Source organism: Vombatus ursinus, unplaced genomic scaffold, assembly GCF_900497805.2.
Source record: "Vombatus ursinus unplaced genomic scaffold, bare-nosed wombat genome assembly UNPS02014874.1, whole genome shotgun sequence".
NCBI classification, from domain to species: domain Eukaryota; kingdom Metazoa; phylum Chordata; class Mammalia; order Diprotodontia; family Vombatidae; genus Vombatus; species Vombatus ursinus.
Genome location: NW_020954652.1, coordinates 1,107,470 through 1,126,466, shown reverse-complemented (window position 1 = coordinate 1,126,466; position 18,997 = coordinate 1,107,470). Strand labels below are relative to the sequence as shown.

At 38.5% G+C, this 18,997-nt stretch overlaps 1 protein-coding gene across 1 annotated transcript in view; it reads right to left on the bottom strand.

The window, feature by feature from the left end:
* Nucleotides 1-18,997, bottom strand: part of EEA1 (early endosome antigen 1) — a 112,785-nt gene that overhangs the window by 31,157 nt on the left and 62,631 nt on the right. Inside the window, exons 11-15 of the mRNA XM_027842456.1 lie at nucleotides 16,896-17,234; nucleotides 11,128-11,277; nucleotides 6,972-7,091; nucleotides 5,830-6,033; nucleotides 3,782-3,982 (exon numbers count right to left, since the gene is read on the bottom strand). Of these exons, the coding sequence (XP_027698257.1) occupies nucleotides 3,782-3,982; nucleotides 5,830-6,033; nucleotides 6,972-7,091; nucleotides 11,128-11,277; nucleotides 16,896-17,234 (1,014 nt within the window). The remainder of the gene's footprint in view (nucleotides 1-3,781; nucleotides 3,983-5,829; nucleotides 6,034-6,971; nucleotides 7,092-11,127; nucleotides 11,278-16,895; nucleotides 17,235-18,997) is intronic.

The window sequence follows — 18,997 nt, the reverse complement described above, 5'->3', positions numbered from 1 at the left end:
AAAAAAAATATATATATATATATATATATATATATATACACACACACACACACACACACATGTATATTATTAGGTTAAGAAACAAATAAGAAGTCAGAACCTCCCAAGGAATCTTTAATTTTAAAAAAGCCACATATTTTCAAGACCAACTTCTTTATGGTAATCGATATTATTTATCTCATATCAGCACAGTCACAACGTTCACACCCTTGGGTCAAATGCAACAAATAACTTGAACCAAAACTAAGTGTCAAGTTAAGACATAGAGAAGACATAGCAACATGTGTTATACTTAGATTTCCTGGATCTGATGTTGGAAGTACAACATCTCCTGCTCTTTCAATTCTGTCAGTTTAAAAATATGTACTCCCAAAACAAAGCCAAGGAGATAGAACACACAGCTGAAAAGCTCAGTACATTCAGAGTACACCTACTCCTTCTACTTCAAGTCTTCCAGGAGTCACTGACTTAGGCTCTCCCTCGCTCAGTGCAGACAGCAATCCAATTATGCTCTCCTATCCCAGGTGGTTATCATCCCAGTCTTCTTGTAAAACTGCCCCAGAAGCTCCACCCAACACACTGGCCTTCATTAATGATTCTTTTTTACCAGCACTCCTACTATTGCAGTTACTTTTTCATCTCAACAATGTTTCTATGATGATCCATCACTAGGATTTTTTTTATATCATCTATGAGAAAAAGGGCCCTGAAGAGGAAGGCTGTGAAGCTTTCTAGAGTCAATCTATTATCAGAAACCAAGTAGCTAAAGCAAACACCAGTGAAGAGATCCCCAGGGACTAGAATTCTGGAAAACTAATCTCTCTGAAGGTACTAAAATTTCAAAAGAATGAATTTGAACTACTTTGTGCTGGAGTTCAATAACTTCAATACACGCTGATAATTTCTTACAAATTTTCCTTTTAGCACTTTCCCCCATGATAAACAAAAGTTAGAGGGAAAGTATGGAGTCATGGAGAGGAAAAGTCTGCCCTCAAGTCAGAAAGAACTGGGTTCAATTCCTTCATCTGATACCATCTTTGTGACCAAGGGCAAGTTGCTCAAAGTCTCCATTGCCCCCTGGTAATTCTGTAACACTTGACGTTACAAACAGACTAGCTGCCAATCTGTGTAAGTAATCACAGGTCCTGCAGACCAGAGAAAAGATGAGACAAGGGAGGGAAAAAAATCAAGAAACAGAATTTAGAAGACAAATGCATAGCCACAGAGTTATCAAAAGAATGAAAATGAAATATAAGTAAACTGAATAAGTTTTAAACTTTGAATAAGAAAAATCATTACTTAGAATTTATGAGTAAAGGATAAGAAGAGCCTGCACACTAACATGAATATTCCTATGGAATAAAAATTTACTGAGAAAAATGAAGAGTACATTTATGTCTAACCTTAAAGTACAAGAACAATAAGCTAAAAAATTAAAATCTGAGAATGGCTAAGGGGCTTTAAACATACTTTTTTTAAAAAAAAATCTAAATCATTCATACAAAACCTAATTTTCTGCTAACAGAACCCAAGATTGCTACACTAAGAAAAATGTACTTACTTGAGAGATATATTATATGACCTGAAAATCTTTAAAATTTACACACTCCAAAACCTGTATTAATAAATGTGTATTAGTTCTAGTGACTTAATCTAATGCCCCATAAAAAGAAATACTTTCATATGCACATTAAAATTTACCTGTGGGTATAATAATGAAAAAATGACTGCTGGCCACCATACCTGCCAGCTACAGAATCATAGGATATTAGAGCACAAAAGGCACTTAGAGATTATCAAGCTCATACCTGAATTAGCTAATAAGCAGAAATGTTCCTGAGCAAAGCACATTTTGTATATTAAGTCATTTTCCCAATGACACACTTTACAATTTCATATCTGTAATCCTTGGGAAGAAAATGTTTTAGATCACGCAGCTGGTTCCTCTAAGGTCCCTTTACAGAAAGCTAAGTACTGGCCTTCTAAGTACTGTTATGAGGCGACTGCCAGCTTTTCATCTGAACTCTAAGAAAAATCATAAAAATTTTCACTTTAAATGTGTGCCAAATCAATCAACAAGTATTATGAAGTACCTACTATGTGCCAGGCAATATGGTAGGCACTTGGGGAAATACAAAGACAAAAGTGAAATCATCTTTGCTTTCAAATAGCTCTGAGTGACTAGCACTTCACATATTTCTTTGGTCTTTTCAATAACCCTGTAAAACAATTATTATCTTCATTTTATAGATGAGAAAACTGAGACTCAATGAAGTTCAATGACATACACTAATCAAATTTTAGGGCTGGAAGGGACAGAAAGCACCCAGTCTAATCTTCACAATTTAAGATGAGGAAACTGGGCCCAAAGAGGCAAGTGACCCACCAAAAGCAGGCAATGAAGAACAGTAGAATCCAGGCAGCAGTCAAACTCTTGGACTCCAAACCCAATGCTCTTTCCACCACCACCATGGCAGGAAATAATAATCATGATAGAAAGTAAATGGTGAAGTAGGAATAGAACACTAGTCTGTTAGCAAATTGGGCTTTTGGACACGGAGCTTAAAACTCTTGTGTGGTTAAAGGCATTTCTCAAAGTGTTGCCTTAATGGGCCCATCCTTTCTGTCTTTAAAGGGTTGGTGGCTAACATCAGCTTGCTGGAGAGGTAACCTGTGAACTGCAGGCTGAACAGCTTTCATGGAAAGCTCCAGAAGGACAGCTGGCAAGGGAGGCGTGTGGGGCAAATATCTTTCATAGAATGAGCAAAAAGAATCACAAACTTTATCTACCAACTTTTAAGTTTGGATTTTTCACTGACTCCTTTAATATTCCTGTATATGCTGCTCATTATACTGAAAATGACATGAAAAAATACATGGGGAGCAGCAACCACTCACCCTTCTATAGCACATTACTTCTTATAGAGTGATAGACAGTTTTGGATCTCTGCATTCTGATATATTAACTATTTTGCTATTTAACTCTGTTAGAATTCTCTATGCCACCCAAAACAAATAAGCTAAATCAAATCATAGGTTATACAATTTTCTCCAGGAAATCTACACTGAAGCTTCGGAAATGTGTCTCAATTCCCAACAGTTCCCTTAAATCTCTAGGCATCCTAGAGGTAAATCCAAAGTGAACACACCAAATATTACATTTTCAAGGCCTTTTAAACAATAAATCTTATTTCAAAAATCTAGAAGCAAAACCAAGACATAATATAAACCTCCCAAACAGAAACATGATGGAAAAAAAATCAAACTAAAGTTTTTTTTTAATCTTTAAAAATAACTTGTCTAAAATGAATCAAAGAAAGCAAGTCTAGCAAAATTATACAGTTTTCAGGAGTCTTAAAGGTAGAAACAAGGACTAGAGCAAAGAATTCAGCACTTTCTAGATTATAGCCTTGTTCTGCTAATTTAGCAGTTCACACTTGAATGGACTCATTCAGCAGGGTAGAAGGGAAGGAAAGGACATGTTGGGAGGAAGTGGAGAACAGAGCATTTCATTAAAAATCTAGTCCATTAGTTTCTAAAGTCACTTAATTTGGTTTCAGTCCTCAATGAGTTAAAATCAACAAGTGAAAATAAATAATAAAGAAGCTATATTTTAAAATCGATGGAGCAAATACATAAACACATTGAAGACCAGTTTCTTCTAGATTTCTGATGAAACTGTGTCATTACTCAATCAATCAACAAACATTTATTAAGCACTTACTATGTGCTAGGCAAGGTGCTGAGAGCACTAATTAAAAGAAAAATACAGCAGTATTACCTGTAAGTCAAGCTGGGTGACCTTTTCCTTACTCTCGTTTAACTGACTGTTCACTTCACTAATGTTAGCTTCTAGGGCAAGAACTCTGTCCTGTGCAGCTCGCAGGTGTGCCTTCTGCTCCTGCACCTGCTCATGCAAATTCTCCTGGGCTTGTTTGTGGCTTTCCGATTGATTTTTCAGCTTCTCAGTGAGCTGAGTTACCTATTATAATAGCAAGACACTAGAATGTTCACTGAAGAGATGACAAAAACTAAATCCCTTCTCCCCCCCACCAAAAAAAAAACCATCCAATTCTGAAATTAAGACTTGGAAAGGCATTAAGCCAATCTAACTTAACAGGGATAAGGTGGGTTAAATTTTTAACAAGATCGGTTTTTTTAAACATTCATTTTTAAATTTTGAGTTTCAAATTCTCTCCCTCCCTCTAGCCCCTTCCCCCACCCACTGAGAAGGCAAGCCATATGATATCACACCTGTGAAATCAAGCAAAACATTTCCATATTAGCCATGAATTTTAACAAAATTATAAATATTTTATGCTATTCTTAATAAAATACTCATGTGCCCAACATCATTATAATTTTTAAAATGTTCACATCTCAGGGAGCTATTTCTTTTCAAAGATTTATATTGTACATAGATTTTTCTAATAATTTTGGTCTGAGTTGAACTTACAACATATTATTCCAGCTGACAACCAACCTAAATAAGTCTTCATTTAAAATTGGCAACTGTGGTCAATTGGAAAGCTTCAGAAAACAATTAAGGGCACAAAAACAGAAAGTAATTAACAAACTCTTCATGGTTTAAGAGAAAGTTAATTGCACTGTACATCAAAATTTATTGTATGATCTATTCATCAAATATGGTTTGATAAGCAGATCCTCTGCCACTTAATGAAGTATGCTTTATGAATTCTTTTAAAATATTTCCAACCCCAACAAGTTTCCTAGAGGCCCAAATCCTGTTCCTCCATGTCTGTTCTTACTCCCTTAAGTCCACACCACCTCTCACAACCCTGTATCTGACACTTCTCGATTTCTAGGAAAAGCACCACCATTCTATTAGTTATCTCAGTTCAAATTTTAGGCATCTTCGACACCCCCTTAAACCTTCATACTCACACATGCAATCTATGGCCTTATCAATCCTAATTCCTGAATATCTTTTACATCTATCTCTTTCTTCCCAATGCCGCTACCTATACCCCACAGCTTAGACACTCACCACCTTTTGTCTCAGACTGCACTGGACCATTGTAATAACTTCCCCCCTCCAATTCTTACCAATTCCTCCTACCAGATGAGGCATATGTGTTAGTAAAAATGTCACTTACCTGCTTAAAGCTCTCATTCCTTCTCCAAATGCCTACCAATAAAAGTTGAATTCCTTAATTTGGCACTCAAAGCTCTCCATAATTCAGCTCTAATTGTAATTTATCTCTAATGTCTCAAAAGATTTTCATAACATCCCTGGGAGGTAGGCAGAACAGGTAGCATTGCTATTTTACAGATGAAGGAGATGAGACCCCAAAACTTTGAGCACCATGACACAGGAGGCCAGCCGAGAAGACAGGTCACTAGCATTCTGCCCTACATCCTCCTTCTCAAAGTGACCACCATGATTACTGGTTCTGTCCAACCACTGTCTGGTCAGTGTTCACACTGCAGCCAAATTGTCCTACGTGCCATTCCCCATAGATGCCAGTCTCTCATCACCAGGAGTACCTGTCCCATTTCAAGGTCCAAAAGCAGTCATTCTACCTGTCCTAAAATGCCTGGTTCTTCCATGCAACCTGCCTAATCCCTTTACCTACAAATCACATCTCCCTTCTTTAAGTATATTCAGTGCACATAGCCCATATATCAAACAGATTAAAAATCTAAAATTCCATTTACCGACATAAAAATAGTCAGAAATACGTATTAAATAAAAGCTATCTACATAAAAACAACAAGGAAAACAAAAGGCAGAAGGACAATGGAGAAGATTTTTTTTAAAGTAGTAATGAGTTGAAAAGTGGTAGAAAGCACATCTGAAGATCTTACCTGCTCTTGTAATGTATGGTTTTTCTCTTGTAACTGATTAAGAACAGCAGTCTCTCCCTCACCAGCTTGAATTTTTGCGTAAAGATCTTCTCGCTCTTTTTCAATTAATGTAATGTTCTCCTTACTCTTCTGTAGCAAGGCTTCAAGATTTTGGATCTTTTGGTCCTTATCTCCAATTTGACGCAATACTTGTTCCAAATCGTTCTGGAACAATGGAAAATGGCTTCCTTAAGGACTGAGACCTTAACACATAAAATGCTAGATATCAAATTTCAAAACTCATTCCTGTATTCATGACATCATAAAATGATAAATACAATTAAACTAACGGCATCCTACATTTTACAAACATACTTTATTTTCATAAAGAGTAAATCTCTGAGTAATCATAACGCAGTTAATGAGATTTTTCTCCTCTCTTCTTTTTTAGGCGAATGTGAACATCTAAAAATTTTAAACCCACATTACAGTGCATATCCTGAAATCTGTATATATTCAACTTCCCGCTTTGCCTTTTATACCTAATAGATGGAAGTCACAATGAAAGAGATTCTGACATATAAAATTTCCTTACGATTAGTGCTGTCCCATAACAGAAGAGATTGCCAACAGCCCTCAACACTAGAGGTTTTCAGGCATAGGTTGGACTACTACTTGTTAGGAACAGTGTAGACTGGGATCCTGACTTGAGTAAAGAATACAGCCAGATGACCCCTGAAGTTCCTTCCTACTCTATGATTCTAGAATTCTATAATTCTATTAATAATATTGATATTATGAATGCTGATCCCAAATTATTCAAAGGTACTTCATCAACAGATATTCAGTGTCTAATGTGGAGGATACAGAATATGCTCACTGTACTGTGTTTATTAAACCAAAAAGGTATTCTTTCTCTTTCCCTCCATATCTAATCTGTTACCAATGTCAGCTGACTTTACCTTCATAATAGGCAGGGATTCAAACCCAAGTCTCCAAGCTGAGGGCTCTCTCCAACATACTCTGCTATTCCACCTCAATGTAACCAGAAAATTAAATCAACCATAAAACTCATTTTTCTCAAGTATTCTGGACAACCAAATTGTTCCTACCCTCCTGGATCTCCTTTAGTCTTAAAGGAGCACCTCCCCCTGGGCTTTTACCTGCGCTTCCCGAAGTTTCGCTGTTGTGCTCTGCTGAAGGGCCTGCTGATCTTGATGCTGCTGCCTTATTTTATCTAACTGATGCTGCAGTTCAGTGGAATTTGTTACTTTTTCCTTCAACTTAAAAGAGAAAAGTTAGACTGTTAATAAAAAACAAGAGGCATAATGTAGAAGTTCAATTCAAAAATTAAATTCAGCAAACATTTATCAAGTGTATAATGTACTCTTTTAGGTGTTATGAGAAAAACAAAATAAATAAAACACATTACTTGCATTCAAAGTGCTTACAATTCAGTATAGGGGATGAAACATAAATGTGAATAACGATGATACAACTTAGAATATGATTTGGTGCAGTGAAAGTGAAGTCACAGTGGCACAAGCAATTTAAGGGGAAAGATCTGAGGAGTTGAATCGCTTTTAGTTCAAGAAACTGGGAATAACTAAAAAAGGAAGTAGTGCCTGAGCTGAATTTCAACAGAGAGTGATATGTGAATAGAACTCATTTAAGACACGCCAAGTGGGCTGGGTGCAGTGGGAAGGGGTATGATGGATGCAGCACATAAATATGAACAGAAGTGAAGAGGACAAGATGATATCAAGGATAAGGAGTGGCAGAGTTTGGCTGAAACCTAACGAGCATTTACTGAGTGCCTACCATATGAGGAGATGGTCCTTAAATGATATCTTAAAGGAAGAGAAGAATTCTGTGAAATAGAGGCAGGAGGAGATTGTATTCTAGGTATGTGGAATGAATGGTCAGTGCAAAAGCAGAGACAGGAGTCACAATGTCATGTATGAGGCACACAGAGGCCAGCTGAGCTAGATCTTAAGAGTATGGCCAGTGAGAAGACTGTAAAGGGCTTTAAAAGCTAAATGAGCTGTTTCTATTTGATCTTAGAGATAATAGAAAGCCACTGAAGATGACTGAGTAGGGGAATCCAAGGTCAAATCTGTGCTTAAGGAAAACCATTTTGGCAGTTAGGACTCAAATGGGGCAGGAAGACCAATGAGGAATGAAGCTGCAATAATCCAGGTGAGAGGTGAGGAGGACTTGAACTAAGGCGGTAGCTGTAAAAGCACACAGAAGGGTTGTATGCGAGATATTATGGAACAGAATTCATGAATGGGAATAGTATGAAATAAATGATAGAGAAATAAGATGTACCCAGACTACAGAAAGTCTTTAAGGTATTATTCAATAAATAATACATAAGGTATTCAATAAAAATGATGAATTATTAAAGTTTGTTATTTTAGGGTTTATTTTCTCCATTGATCAGTGGCATAATTAGGTCTGTGCACTGAGAAGAGGATTTTGGCAGTAGTATAAAAATTGAATTGGATAGGAGGGAAGCTAGAGACAGATCTGTTAGAAGGCTATTAAGAATAGTTCAAGCAATAGGTAATAAGGTCCTAAAAAATAGTTGGTGGCTGTGAGAGCGGAAAGGAGGGGATGAACAAAATATGAAAGATTTCACAGGGAGAATCAACAAGACTTAGCAACTCATTAGATGTCAGATGTGCAGGAGACTCAGAGATGACTGCATGAGGAGAGGTCAGAGGCTGTGATGTTGTTATAAGAAAGCAGGACAAAAGTAAATGCTTTTCAAACTCCTCCAGCCAGTACAGCAGTTGCTATTCGCCAAGAAGAGAGAGGTTGCTGGGGTGAAGACAAAAGGTTCCTTATCACAAAGTGTCTGCAGTCCCTTTTCATTTAAGGAAGTAGCACCATGGGGAGATTTACTTCAGCCAGAGGGAATAAGACTTAAAAACAAAATGTATTTCAAACTATTAATCAGGTTAACAGTTGAACTGAGAGATACAAGGAAGATATCAGCAGAAAGAATAATTCAACTTAGTCAGGTGTTCAGAAAAGAAAAGATTAACAGACGGCTCCTAAGAAAAGCTCAAAGGACAGGCAGGTCCAAAGCTGAAGTAGTCTCTGTAGCTCTTGGTACCTCCTGGATGAAGAACCTGTGGCTAAGGAGTCCAACAGAGAGCTGAAGTAGGCTTCCTAGCTACCTGGCCAGGCTGAGGTGTAGCCCTCCCTGCTGGGGAGAGAATTACTAATCACAGTACCCCAGGAGATGGAGGTCTAAGTTGTTTAAGGCAGTCTAAAGATAGCACCTCAGCTAACGTCTGCAGCTGAGGTATTGAAGCAGCAGACTGAAAGAGAGAAATGAAAGGGTTTTACACCCTTTCCCATATCAAAAGAAATGCTTAATAACTACAGCACTACTCAGAGGGATAATGGAGGAGCCTCATAATGTTATAACCACAGCATGTCTGGTAGATGCTATCTCAGGTCATTAGTTGACCCTGAGAACAGCTGAAGTAGACAAAGCATCCATCCAGCACTCAGGAGAGAGGAAGAGAACAGTCTAGCAGAAAGCAGCACAAGAAAGAACAGCAGCTTTATAGAATCCCAGGTGGGAGTTGCCCCTCTGCGCATGTGTGTGTGCCCTGGTCACATGGATTCTCTGTCGGTGCATCTGGGTCCCAAGTGCCCTGTCTATGTGGATTCTCAACATAATTCTTAGGAAGGGAGGCTCCGCCTACTAAATGTGTATGTATTTATGGAGGGCGAGTTCAAGGTTCATGGTGGGGTAATGTTATATTGTTACTTTATTTTCAGCTGCTACTGAATTAAACCTTTGTTAAGCTGAAATGTGTTTGGTGTCTGTCTGGTAAAAGAAAAAGATCAGTGGGAGCTTATGAGCCAGGGCTGGAGAGGACTTGGCCCCAAAACATACCTAGAATCTAGGGAAGCTAACTAGAAAACCCAAGGGCTACTTAAGATAATTTCCTCACAATCTGCAAAAAGAAGAAGGAGGAAGAAGAAGGAGGAAAAAGGAGGGAGAGGGAGGGAGAGGTGTCATGAAAGAGCTATATTAGAGACTATTACAATACTGTAACAGAAGTAAATTGTGAACAACAATCGTAATCCCATAATGAATCAATCTTTATAAAGAGAATGCTCCCCCCAGAAAAATACATATCTAGGAAATATTCACTAAACTCTTATTACCTGTTTATTATTACTAGTATAAGTTAATTCTTCATCCATCAGATATTTTAAGCACTAAGCATCATTAAGACAAAATACCAGAATACCTTCCTTTCTTCTACAATAACTGCACTTAATCATCTGGTTTCATAAAGCAGAAGGACCATATGGTACCATATCTAAAATTCTGAGTCTAGATACCTAAAATAGAGAGGGCTACTAACCATTCAAAAAAAAAATGCTTTTCTTTTTGAGGCCAAAAGGATTTGGCTCTTTCTGATAATATGAATCATTTAACAGGTCTAACCACAGGGAAGGTTTTTACTAAAATGTACATGTCATCTTTTTTACAATATCTTTCAATTCCCCCTTTAAAACCCTAAAGAAATAATCATAATTCTTAGATGAGACCTCAAGGTTTCTATAAACTGTATAAATCCTCACTGAAGTAAAGAAATAAGATATCTGAGATAAAATCTTCACTACAGCAAATCCTCATTCTTCCTAATCTTATCATTTCATTAATGTCTCATTCTGTTCAGTCCACATCTCTCACCCTCAATAACTTCATCCTAAGTCTACCTGCTCACTCCAACCCCCAGCTTTCTGCTTGAAGTTGTAAGAAAACCTTTCTATGCAGGCACTCAACAAATATTTATCAAATGGATAGATGAATACCTGCCACTGGAAAAGAAATATTGTTAATGCCACTGTACATCATTTCATTCTCAAGACTGTTTGGAACCACACTGAATATAGACATAGTATTTAATGAAGATTTATTTTAAATGTGAAAAAAGGTTGAGAATCACAGCAGCTATAAGTTAAAGAAATGCTTGACTAAACAATGTTCTTCGAAATAACTATTTATTTTACAATCAGTGAAAAATATCAAGTTCAAGTACAAAGTGCTTAGAGTACAAAATCTTAACCTGAGGTCTATGAACTTTTTTTTTGGCAATATTTTGATAACTGTACTTCAATATAACGAGTTTTTCTTGTGCATTTTCTTTTATGTATGTAAAAATCTTATTGTGAGAAGGGGTCCATAGGTTTCAGACTGCCAAAGAGGCCACGACACAAATAAGGCTAAGAATCCCTGCTTTAGAGAAAAGACAGTCAGAGGAATTGGAAACATTGGCCCACCTGTTCTTCCAAACGGGAAAGTTTTAACTGTAGATCAGCCACTTGTTGTTCTTTATCCATCAGTTTTTCACTCGAGAGCTGTCGCTGTTCTTTAAGCCTGCCATGGGCCTCACCTAGCTGTCGTTCTGTCTCCAAAAGTTTGCTGTGTAACTTTAAAAGAAAAATTACTTAATTAATTTCCCCACCTATTACACCAGATTTAAGGGCTAAATACCAATGAGATAACAATATTTTAAATTTCAGCTTTCTTGAGAATAAAAATGAGACATGCTACAATGTCTCTTTCCTCAAATTCCTTAAAGATTTTAATTATAATATAAATGTTTGATTCTTTAAAATGATTCACATGCCTTTCAGTACACTCATTTCAAAAAGAAAAATAAAAAATGTTTCCTTATCTAATTCTCTCCTACCAACTACAAGGGGAGGGGAGGGGAGGGGAGGGGAGGGGAGATCAGCCAGTTGATCAACAAGCATGTAAGTATGAAGCACTTACTTTGTGCCCAGCACTGTGCTAAGCTAATACCTTCTCTCTAAACTTGTTTATTCATTGGTAAAACAAAGATAATAAAGTTTATAGAACCTTTTAACAAGGCCTGCTGAGAGGATCTGGTGAGATAATGTAAGCAGAATGCCTAATGAACTGCCCACTACTATCATTACATATGCAGCTAAACATATATAGAGAGGTATAGAGTTAAAGGGAAAAAGGAAAGCTACAGACAAAGCTCTCCAGAAACATTTGAGAGGGGAGAAAACATATTTAGCTGAGGAGTTCCGAGAAGGCTTCACAGAGAAGCTGGCACTACAAAATTTAGATAAGGTAACACTTACCCTTATAGAGATTACATTTTGATAGGGGGATAAGACACCCCCTCTCACACTGTCTACTCCTGTATTATTAATGAAGCAGTCATTAATGAGCTTCATGAGGTAAGGGAGGAAATGACTTGAAGGGAGGGAGAGGCATGAGAAAGAAGCCTTCCTAGAGAAGATGACATTTAAACTGCATTTTAAGGAAGGACAGAAATTCAATAGATGAAGAGGACAACTGAAATATAAGGAACTTTGTCAGTAAGGCAAGGAGGCAGAAGAGTACAGGTCACAATCACAAAACAGAGTAATTTAATTTGGTTGGGAGGCATGGAATACCAAACAAAAATGTGTGAACATTACTCAGGAAGAAAGTGGAAATTTTGAAGATTCTGCACTGAAAAGTAATGTGACCAGACAAATGTATACGACAGCAACATTAAAAGCCTGATTAGGGAGGCAGTGTGTCTACTGTATTAGCCAGGTGGGTGGTGATGCACTAGTAGTGTGTACTAGCAGAGTAGCAGTGGTAACATAAGAGGGGGAAGACGTAAGGTTGTGGCAGTGGTGGAACAGGCCTGATTTTGCAACTAAATGGATAAAAGAAGTGAGGAAAAGAGAAGAATCAAAGTTAACCCTGAGATTACAGAGACAAGAAGGTGAAGAGTGATGACAGAGAGAGAATCAGTAAAGTCACAAGGAGAAACACATTCAAGACAAAGATAAGCCAAGGTTTAGCCATGCTAAGTTTAAAGATGCCAATATATCCAGTGTATATACTATATACCATAAGAGGAAGATGAAGACACAGGACAGATTTGGGATCAGCTATACAGAAGTGGCAGTCAAAGCCATGGGAGAGAACGATATGCCAAGGGAGAAAGTATCGAGAAGAGAAGCCTAAGGAAAAAATCAAAAAAACAAAACCTTTGAAAGACTTCTACATTGTTGCTGTTACTACTGCTGTTGTTGCTGGTTCTTCATTCTCGAAGAAGACCAATGACATCATGGGGTAATGTCTTGACTTGTGCTTGAACTGGATTTCAGTGAGGCAGAGCTGCCCAAGGTCATCAGCCTCACTCTCTCCTCCAAGACAAAAGTCCAGACTCCTAGTGATGGCCCAAGGACCAGAAGGATGAGGAGCCAGTGGTGACAGATGGGAGAATTAGCAAGGTAGGAGGCAAACACGTCAGTAGGAAGGCATGATCGACTGTGTGTGTCCACAGTTATTGAGACATTATGAGGATGGGGACTGAAACAAAAATCAGTGAATTTGGCAATCAGGTCATAAGTCTGGCAGGTTCTGTCATACTAGAAGGGCTTTCAGTACAATCTCAACAATCTATGTCTCCTCTCTGAGGCCTAACCTAAGTACAGATGCTTATCATAAGTAAGATGCCACTTGATGATGAATTCTTTGACTACGATAACCCATGGAACAAAGGAGACCAGAACTTCTTATGTGATGGTGCTAGAGTTAGCAGTGGGAGTGCTAAGAAGAATGGTACTGTCAGGGAAATCACTTTGGCATCTGTGTGGAAAATGAATAGGAGTGGGACAAGATTGGAGGCAAGGTGACTAATTAGGGAGCTATTATGATAGTCAAGGGGACAGGTGGTGATGAGGGCCTGAACAAGAGAGCTGGCTATGTGGGTAGAGAGAAGGGTAGGAATTCAAGAGGAGATGTAGAAACAGAAATGACAAGATTTGTAAGTGCTTGGATATTTTAGGTGAACGAAAGTGAATAGTCAGGAATCATCCTGAAGTTGTGAACCTGGAAGGATGGTGTGAATCCCTGTACAACAGAGAAATCTGGAAGAGGGGAGTGTTAATGAGTTGAAGCAGCATGTCCATACTGTGTCCTTAGGAAGTCTTAGCCTTATTTTAATCAGACTCCCATCTCCCTCCTGTCTGTCCTAGAAACTGTGATCCCCAAAGTGGATCCTGTGCTAAAATTTCGATCCCGTCTTACTCCCAGTGTACCTCCCTACTTCACACTTTTCAGCCAACATTCCTTCTGCCTCATGTTAACACTAACAGTTATGAGGACTGCATTCAGGCATGATGAAACTCCCCAAACTTGCCAGATCTTTGACTTCTACCCCACAAATGGTGATGAATGTTAGTGAAAGGACCATATAGGAAGCCTTACTCAAGATGAGGAAGACCAGGGCAAGAAACTAAAGGCCTGTGTGTGCAGGCATTTTTTCCATTCTTGTTGTCAATAAAAGGCAAAGAATTTAGAAGAGAAGGCAGATAGGGGATGTGAACTGCTGGCTGTGGAGATGATATCTGAGCACAGGGCTTGTGCTTCTAGGCCATGGCTTAAAATGTAGAAATGACAGGGCCTGAACCTGGGATAGTGTACACTTAGCAAGGATTGGTAAAAATATATTTGCTAGGAGTCTTGCAAATCTAATCAAAAGGGCTTTAAGCCAATAGGAGAGGGGCAGAAAGAGGGCTGCCATTGTCTGTCTTAGGAAGCTAGATACCACCAAGAGTAGCTAAAATTTAGAAGAAAGAATAACAGTGAGACAGTAATTTACAGGAAACCAAATTTAAAAAAAACAATAAAATGCATGGCCTTAGATATCTGTATATATGCAGAAAATATTTCTTCCCAAATCCTAAAAAAATATATATTTCATTTGCCTCTGCTGTTCTATCTACTTTCTCATTTCACTTCTCACTTTCACTGATGACTTTGAAAATGTTGTCTCCTCACAATCCACTGTCTTCTTAAGTGTTGCAGTTGACCTTCCCACTCCCACTATTCTATCAAAACTAATTTTTCAAACCTTCACAGCCTTCAAGAACTTAGGGGTCATTTCCATGCCATGATGAGGCAGTAAATTTAGAATAGAACTTTGTGAAGGTATTACAGTATAGTGAATAAAGTACTGGACTTGGAAAGGCATGGAGTTCAAATCCTACCTCCAATATTTGCTAGGTGTCTGACTCTGTCACTTATCTGACCATCAATTTCCTCATCTGTAAAAAGGGGTCAATATTCTCAGTGCCCACTTCACAGCACTGTTTGTGAGGTTCAAATGAGGTGATATATGTAAAGCAATATGCAAAGCAGCAAGAGTAAAATAAAATCATATAAAAGTGTAGGGAATTAATCAGGAGAGTTCCCAAATCAACTTGATGAGCTTATAACGTTGTGAGTCTTTGTTTGGGACTTTGTAACTTATTGAGAAAAAAATAAAATGGTTTCAGCTCACATGTGGGTCCTCTTCAGTCCACTATAGTCTGGACCTCCCTCAGAAGGAAAAATGAACTTGAGGCTACTAGAGAGGCAACCTACTTTTCATCAAACCTTAATTAAGTTTCAGAATCATTTAATCATGTGGACTTTTATGATATGCCCATATCATGGACTTAGGCCTTTGTGCTGGGAGCCATGTGTGTGATCCTCTTCCCTCCTGTCTCCTTCCCCACCCTTCCTTCCAGGCTGGTACTGTCCAAGGAGGTCTCTTTATCTTTCTAAACGATTATATCACAGACCTTTCCAAGAACTTAACATTGTCCAAGAAATCCCCCTTTCTCTATCTAAGAATCCAGGGGATTCAGGCAGGGGACTGGGGGATGGAGGGCATCTACTAAGTCTCCTCTCAGGCAACATAAGTAAGAGCACATGTAACTTTTACCCTGAGATCATCATTAGCAGCTCTCCCAGGGAAACTGAGACGATGAAGAAGGCTGTGTTCTCCCTCACAACCTCATCCTGCTCAGACCATAACCTAGGGTTGGCTCTTACCTTCACTGCTCTCTCAGAATCTCTCCAGAAAAGGAAAAAAAGTTGAAGGAACAACAACTGAGCAAGCAATCTGCTTTTTTTTACAGGCTATCACAAAGAAGTAGTTCCCAACCACAACAGCCCAAGTTAACCAATTCATCCCCAATTGACAAGATCCAAAGTTTACCACCCTATGAGCTCAGAGAATTCCCCAATCAACCTTTAACAGAAGCAAAAGGTTCTAGCCCCTACAAAAAGAACTCTTTATGTTGTATTAGACACACACAGTCAATGTATCAGTTAGTCTGCTAAACTGCTTTTCCTTTTTTAAGCTTTGTTACTACAAAGGATTGGGCAGCAGAAAGAAAAGAAATATAGCAAAAAGTGAATGTGATATAAAAACAAAGTCTACAAAAAAAAGACAAAATGAAAAATAAAACCATACAAAGGATTCTTAAAGGTGCTTAGGCTGGTAAATTACAAAGTACTTAAAGAATCTACAAAAACAGCTGTTCTGCTCACAGCAAATTTCATTCACTTCATTCATCATCCACTATATGAAAGGTGCTATGTCAGGCACTGATAAAAGGAAGGCTAAATGCAAGCAGGAAGAATATTGAGGTTTATGTAAAATATGGCTTACCCCTGAACTGTCAAAGGAGAACAGAGAGTCAAGGGGGGAGAAACAATGAGGATGGGAAAATGTGGGAAGAATGATGCTTATGAGACCAAAAGTCTAATAAGTCAACTGGAAAGAAAGGACCTAAGCTCAACAGATAGCTCTGGGTTAGAGAAGGAGATTTGGAAGTCTTCAAATGGGAGAAGAGCTGAAGTTGTCAGAATAACTGACTTTTCTGAAGGCAAATACAAAGCAACAAGAGCGAAACCATGAAAGAACTTGCGTGGTAAGAGGGGAGCAAGAAAAGGAATCAGCAAAACAGGCAGAGAAGTAGAGAGGTGAAAGAACTACAGTGGCCCAGTCTTAGGGAAGTTGTGGAAGAAGAGAATTTTGAGGCAACATTCAGTGCCAAATGCTGCAGAGATTAATGGCGTTAAGGCCAGAGAAAAGGCCACTGGATTTGGCAACAGGAAGTTACTTCAGAAGTCAGTATTTACTTTCTACACTCTAATTATGATTCCAGTGTATATGGTAAGGAGAAGAGGATACAGAGTCAACTGGCTACATAAAGTGAGTAACAGAAATGTCTCTTACTTGATTAATCTCACTCTGAAGCTGAAAACCATGCTGTTCTTTCTCCTCTCTTTGCTGCTGAAGTTGTTTGAACTCCACTTTGAGATGCTGATACTTGCTCTCGACTTCTGACAATTCCTCCTTGAGTTTCTGGCTCGCCTCCCCCTTTTCCACAAGCTCTCCCTGTAATCTCTGCAGTGAGGCTTCAGATGAAGATAATTTTGATTGAAGCTGTTGACAATCTAGTTCTTTTTGATGAAGGTTTGCTTGAATATTCTTTTTAGAAACATACTCTTCATTTTGTTTCTCCTCTAATTGAGTGTAATCTTGTTCTTTCTTCAATAACTTTTCACTCAAATTCTGAAAAATCAATTAAACATTTCATATTAAGCAAATTATCATAACAACTTTAGAAGAACCTTCATATTAATAAATTTACTAAGTTTAAAGCAAGTCAACAGTAGATACCACAGTGAAGCAAAAACTAACACAGGCACAGCATTCATCAGTTTTTAAAGTCTTCTTTTATTAGTGGCTCTACATGATCAAGATGGCTCTAACAGTGCAACTCTGAACCTATAGTGAACAGTTTTTCACTATAGGATGAAGCTGCTGAATGAGATAAAAGCTCATTAGCAAAGGACAAGCTAATATTCTTCTTATATTTACACTGAGAATAAAATCTACCTGTGGTAGTTTGAATAAACCTCTGGATTTTTTGGGCCTCTTTGAGATCCATAAGGCCCCAGTGAGACATGCTGCCTCCGCTTTAGAAAAACCCTTTCCTCCTGAGTGGAATTTCCACCCTGCCGCTTTTTGAAACTCTCCATATGTGGAATCTTCCATGCTAAAAATTTTCAACCCCAGGCTGAGTTTGTCAACTAAGACTAACTAACCAATCCTGGCCTGGCACCTGCCTGCCTATGACATCAGAGGTGGGAAAACAATCAGATACCTGAGACCCTATCCCTCCCTATACTATGGCCCTCACCAGTTTTGTTTCTAACCAACTGGATGGATTGCCCAAGCCTGACCTGGTCAGTGTGAGCTGTCTTAGTATGCAGGGCTGCCCTGAAAGTAGCAAGGGATGGGGGTATGATATCACATGGCCCTAGAGTAGACACTAAGATCCCAGCCACGTCCCACACTGATTAAGAAGGGTCAGAGAACTGAATGAAGTTCTTGGTAAGCTGCCAAGACAAAGCAGAAGCCCCTATGCTAGACCACCAACCTTCTCCTGCTACCCAAAGACCAGAAGGCCCTAGGAGCAGAGGCTACTATGGCTGTTGCCCCTGGCCATCCCCTACCCCACAGTTTGTGCTCAAGATCCCCCAATGTATTTTCCTTAGGCCTCAAACCTTTCTTTGTGTGAGTTAAAATGCACAAAATTAAAGGCCTCTTATTTTTGGACTGGCTGGCCTAACACTTGCAAAAGTCCAAAAACCACTGCAACTAAGATGCTAACCCTTCTACAAGCAGAAGTTATTTGGAAAATAAGGATTATAGTAAATGATTTCTAATTTCTTCATCTTAGAAACATACACAATTCTAGATTACAAAGAAGCTCTATGTTTTTAAATTTTACATATGCTTAATTTAAATGTTGTAATCTTAAAAGAACCTAGCTTCTTCTAATTCAATCCTTTTCCTCTTCTTAGTATAAGAGATTAAAGTCATGGATTTGATACCCACTCAGATTTTAAAGTGGGACAAGTTTTACTCTAAAAAGTCAGCTGACCAAGCAACCAGTTTATTTTTGCTTTTTGGTGGGGTGCTTTTGGTTTTTGGGTTTTTTGGGGTGAGGCAATCAGGGTTAAGTGATTTGTCCAGGGTCACACAGCTAGTAAAAGTCAAGTGTTTTGAAGCCAAATTTGAACCTAGGTCCTCTTGACTGCAAAGCCAGTGATCTACCCACTATGCCACCTAGCTGCCCCCAGTTTCTTTTCTCATGAGGTTGACCACCAAGTTTCAAACAAAATATGAAATTTAGAACTTTTCCTCAGACTCCTAGCAATCCTGGGTCTCAATAGAGTTTCTCTCTTTATTGACATTTCACAGTTGTGTGCAAACTCATCTGAACCCATGTTATATGTGCTTAGGGCAGCTAGGTGGCACACTGGATA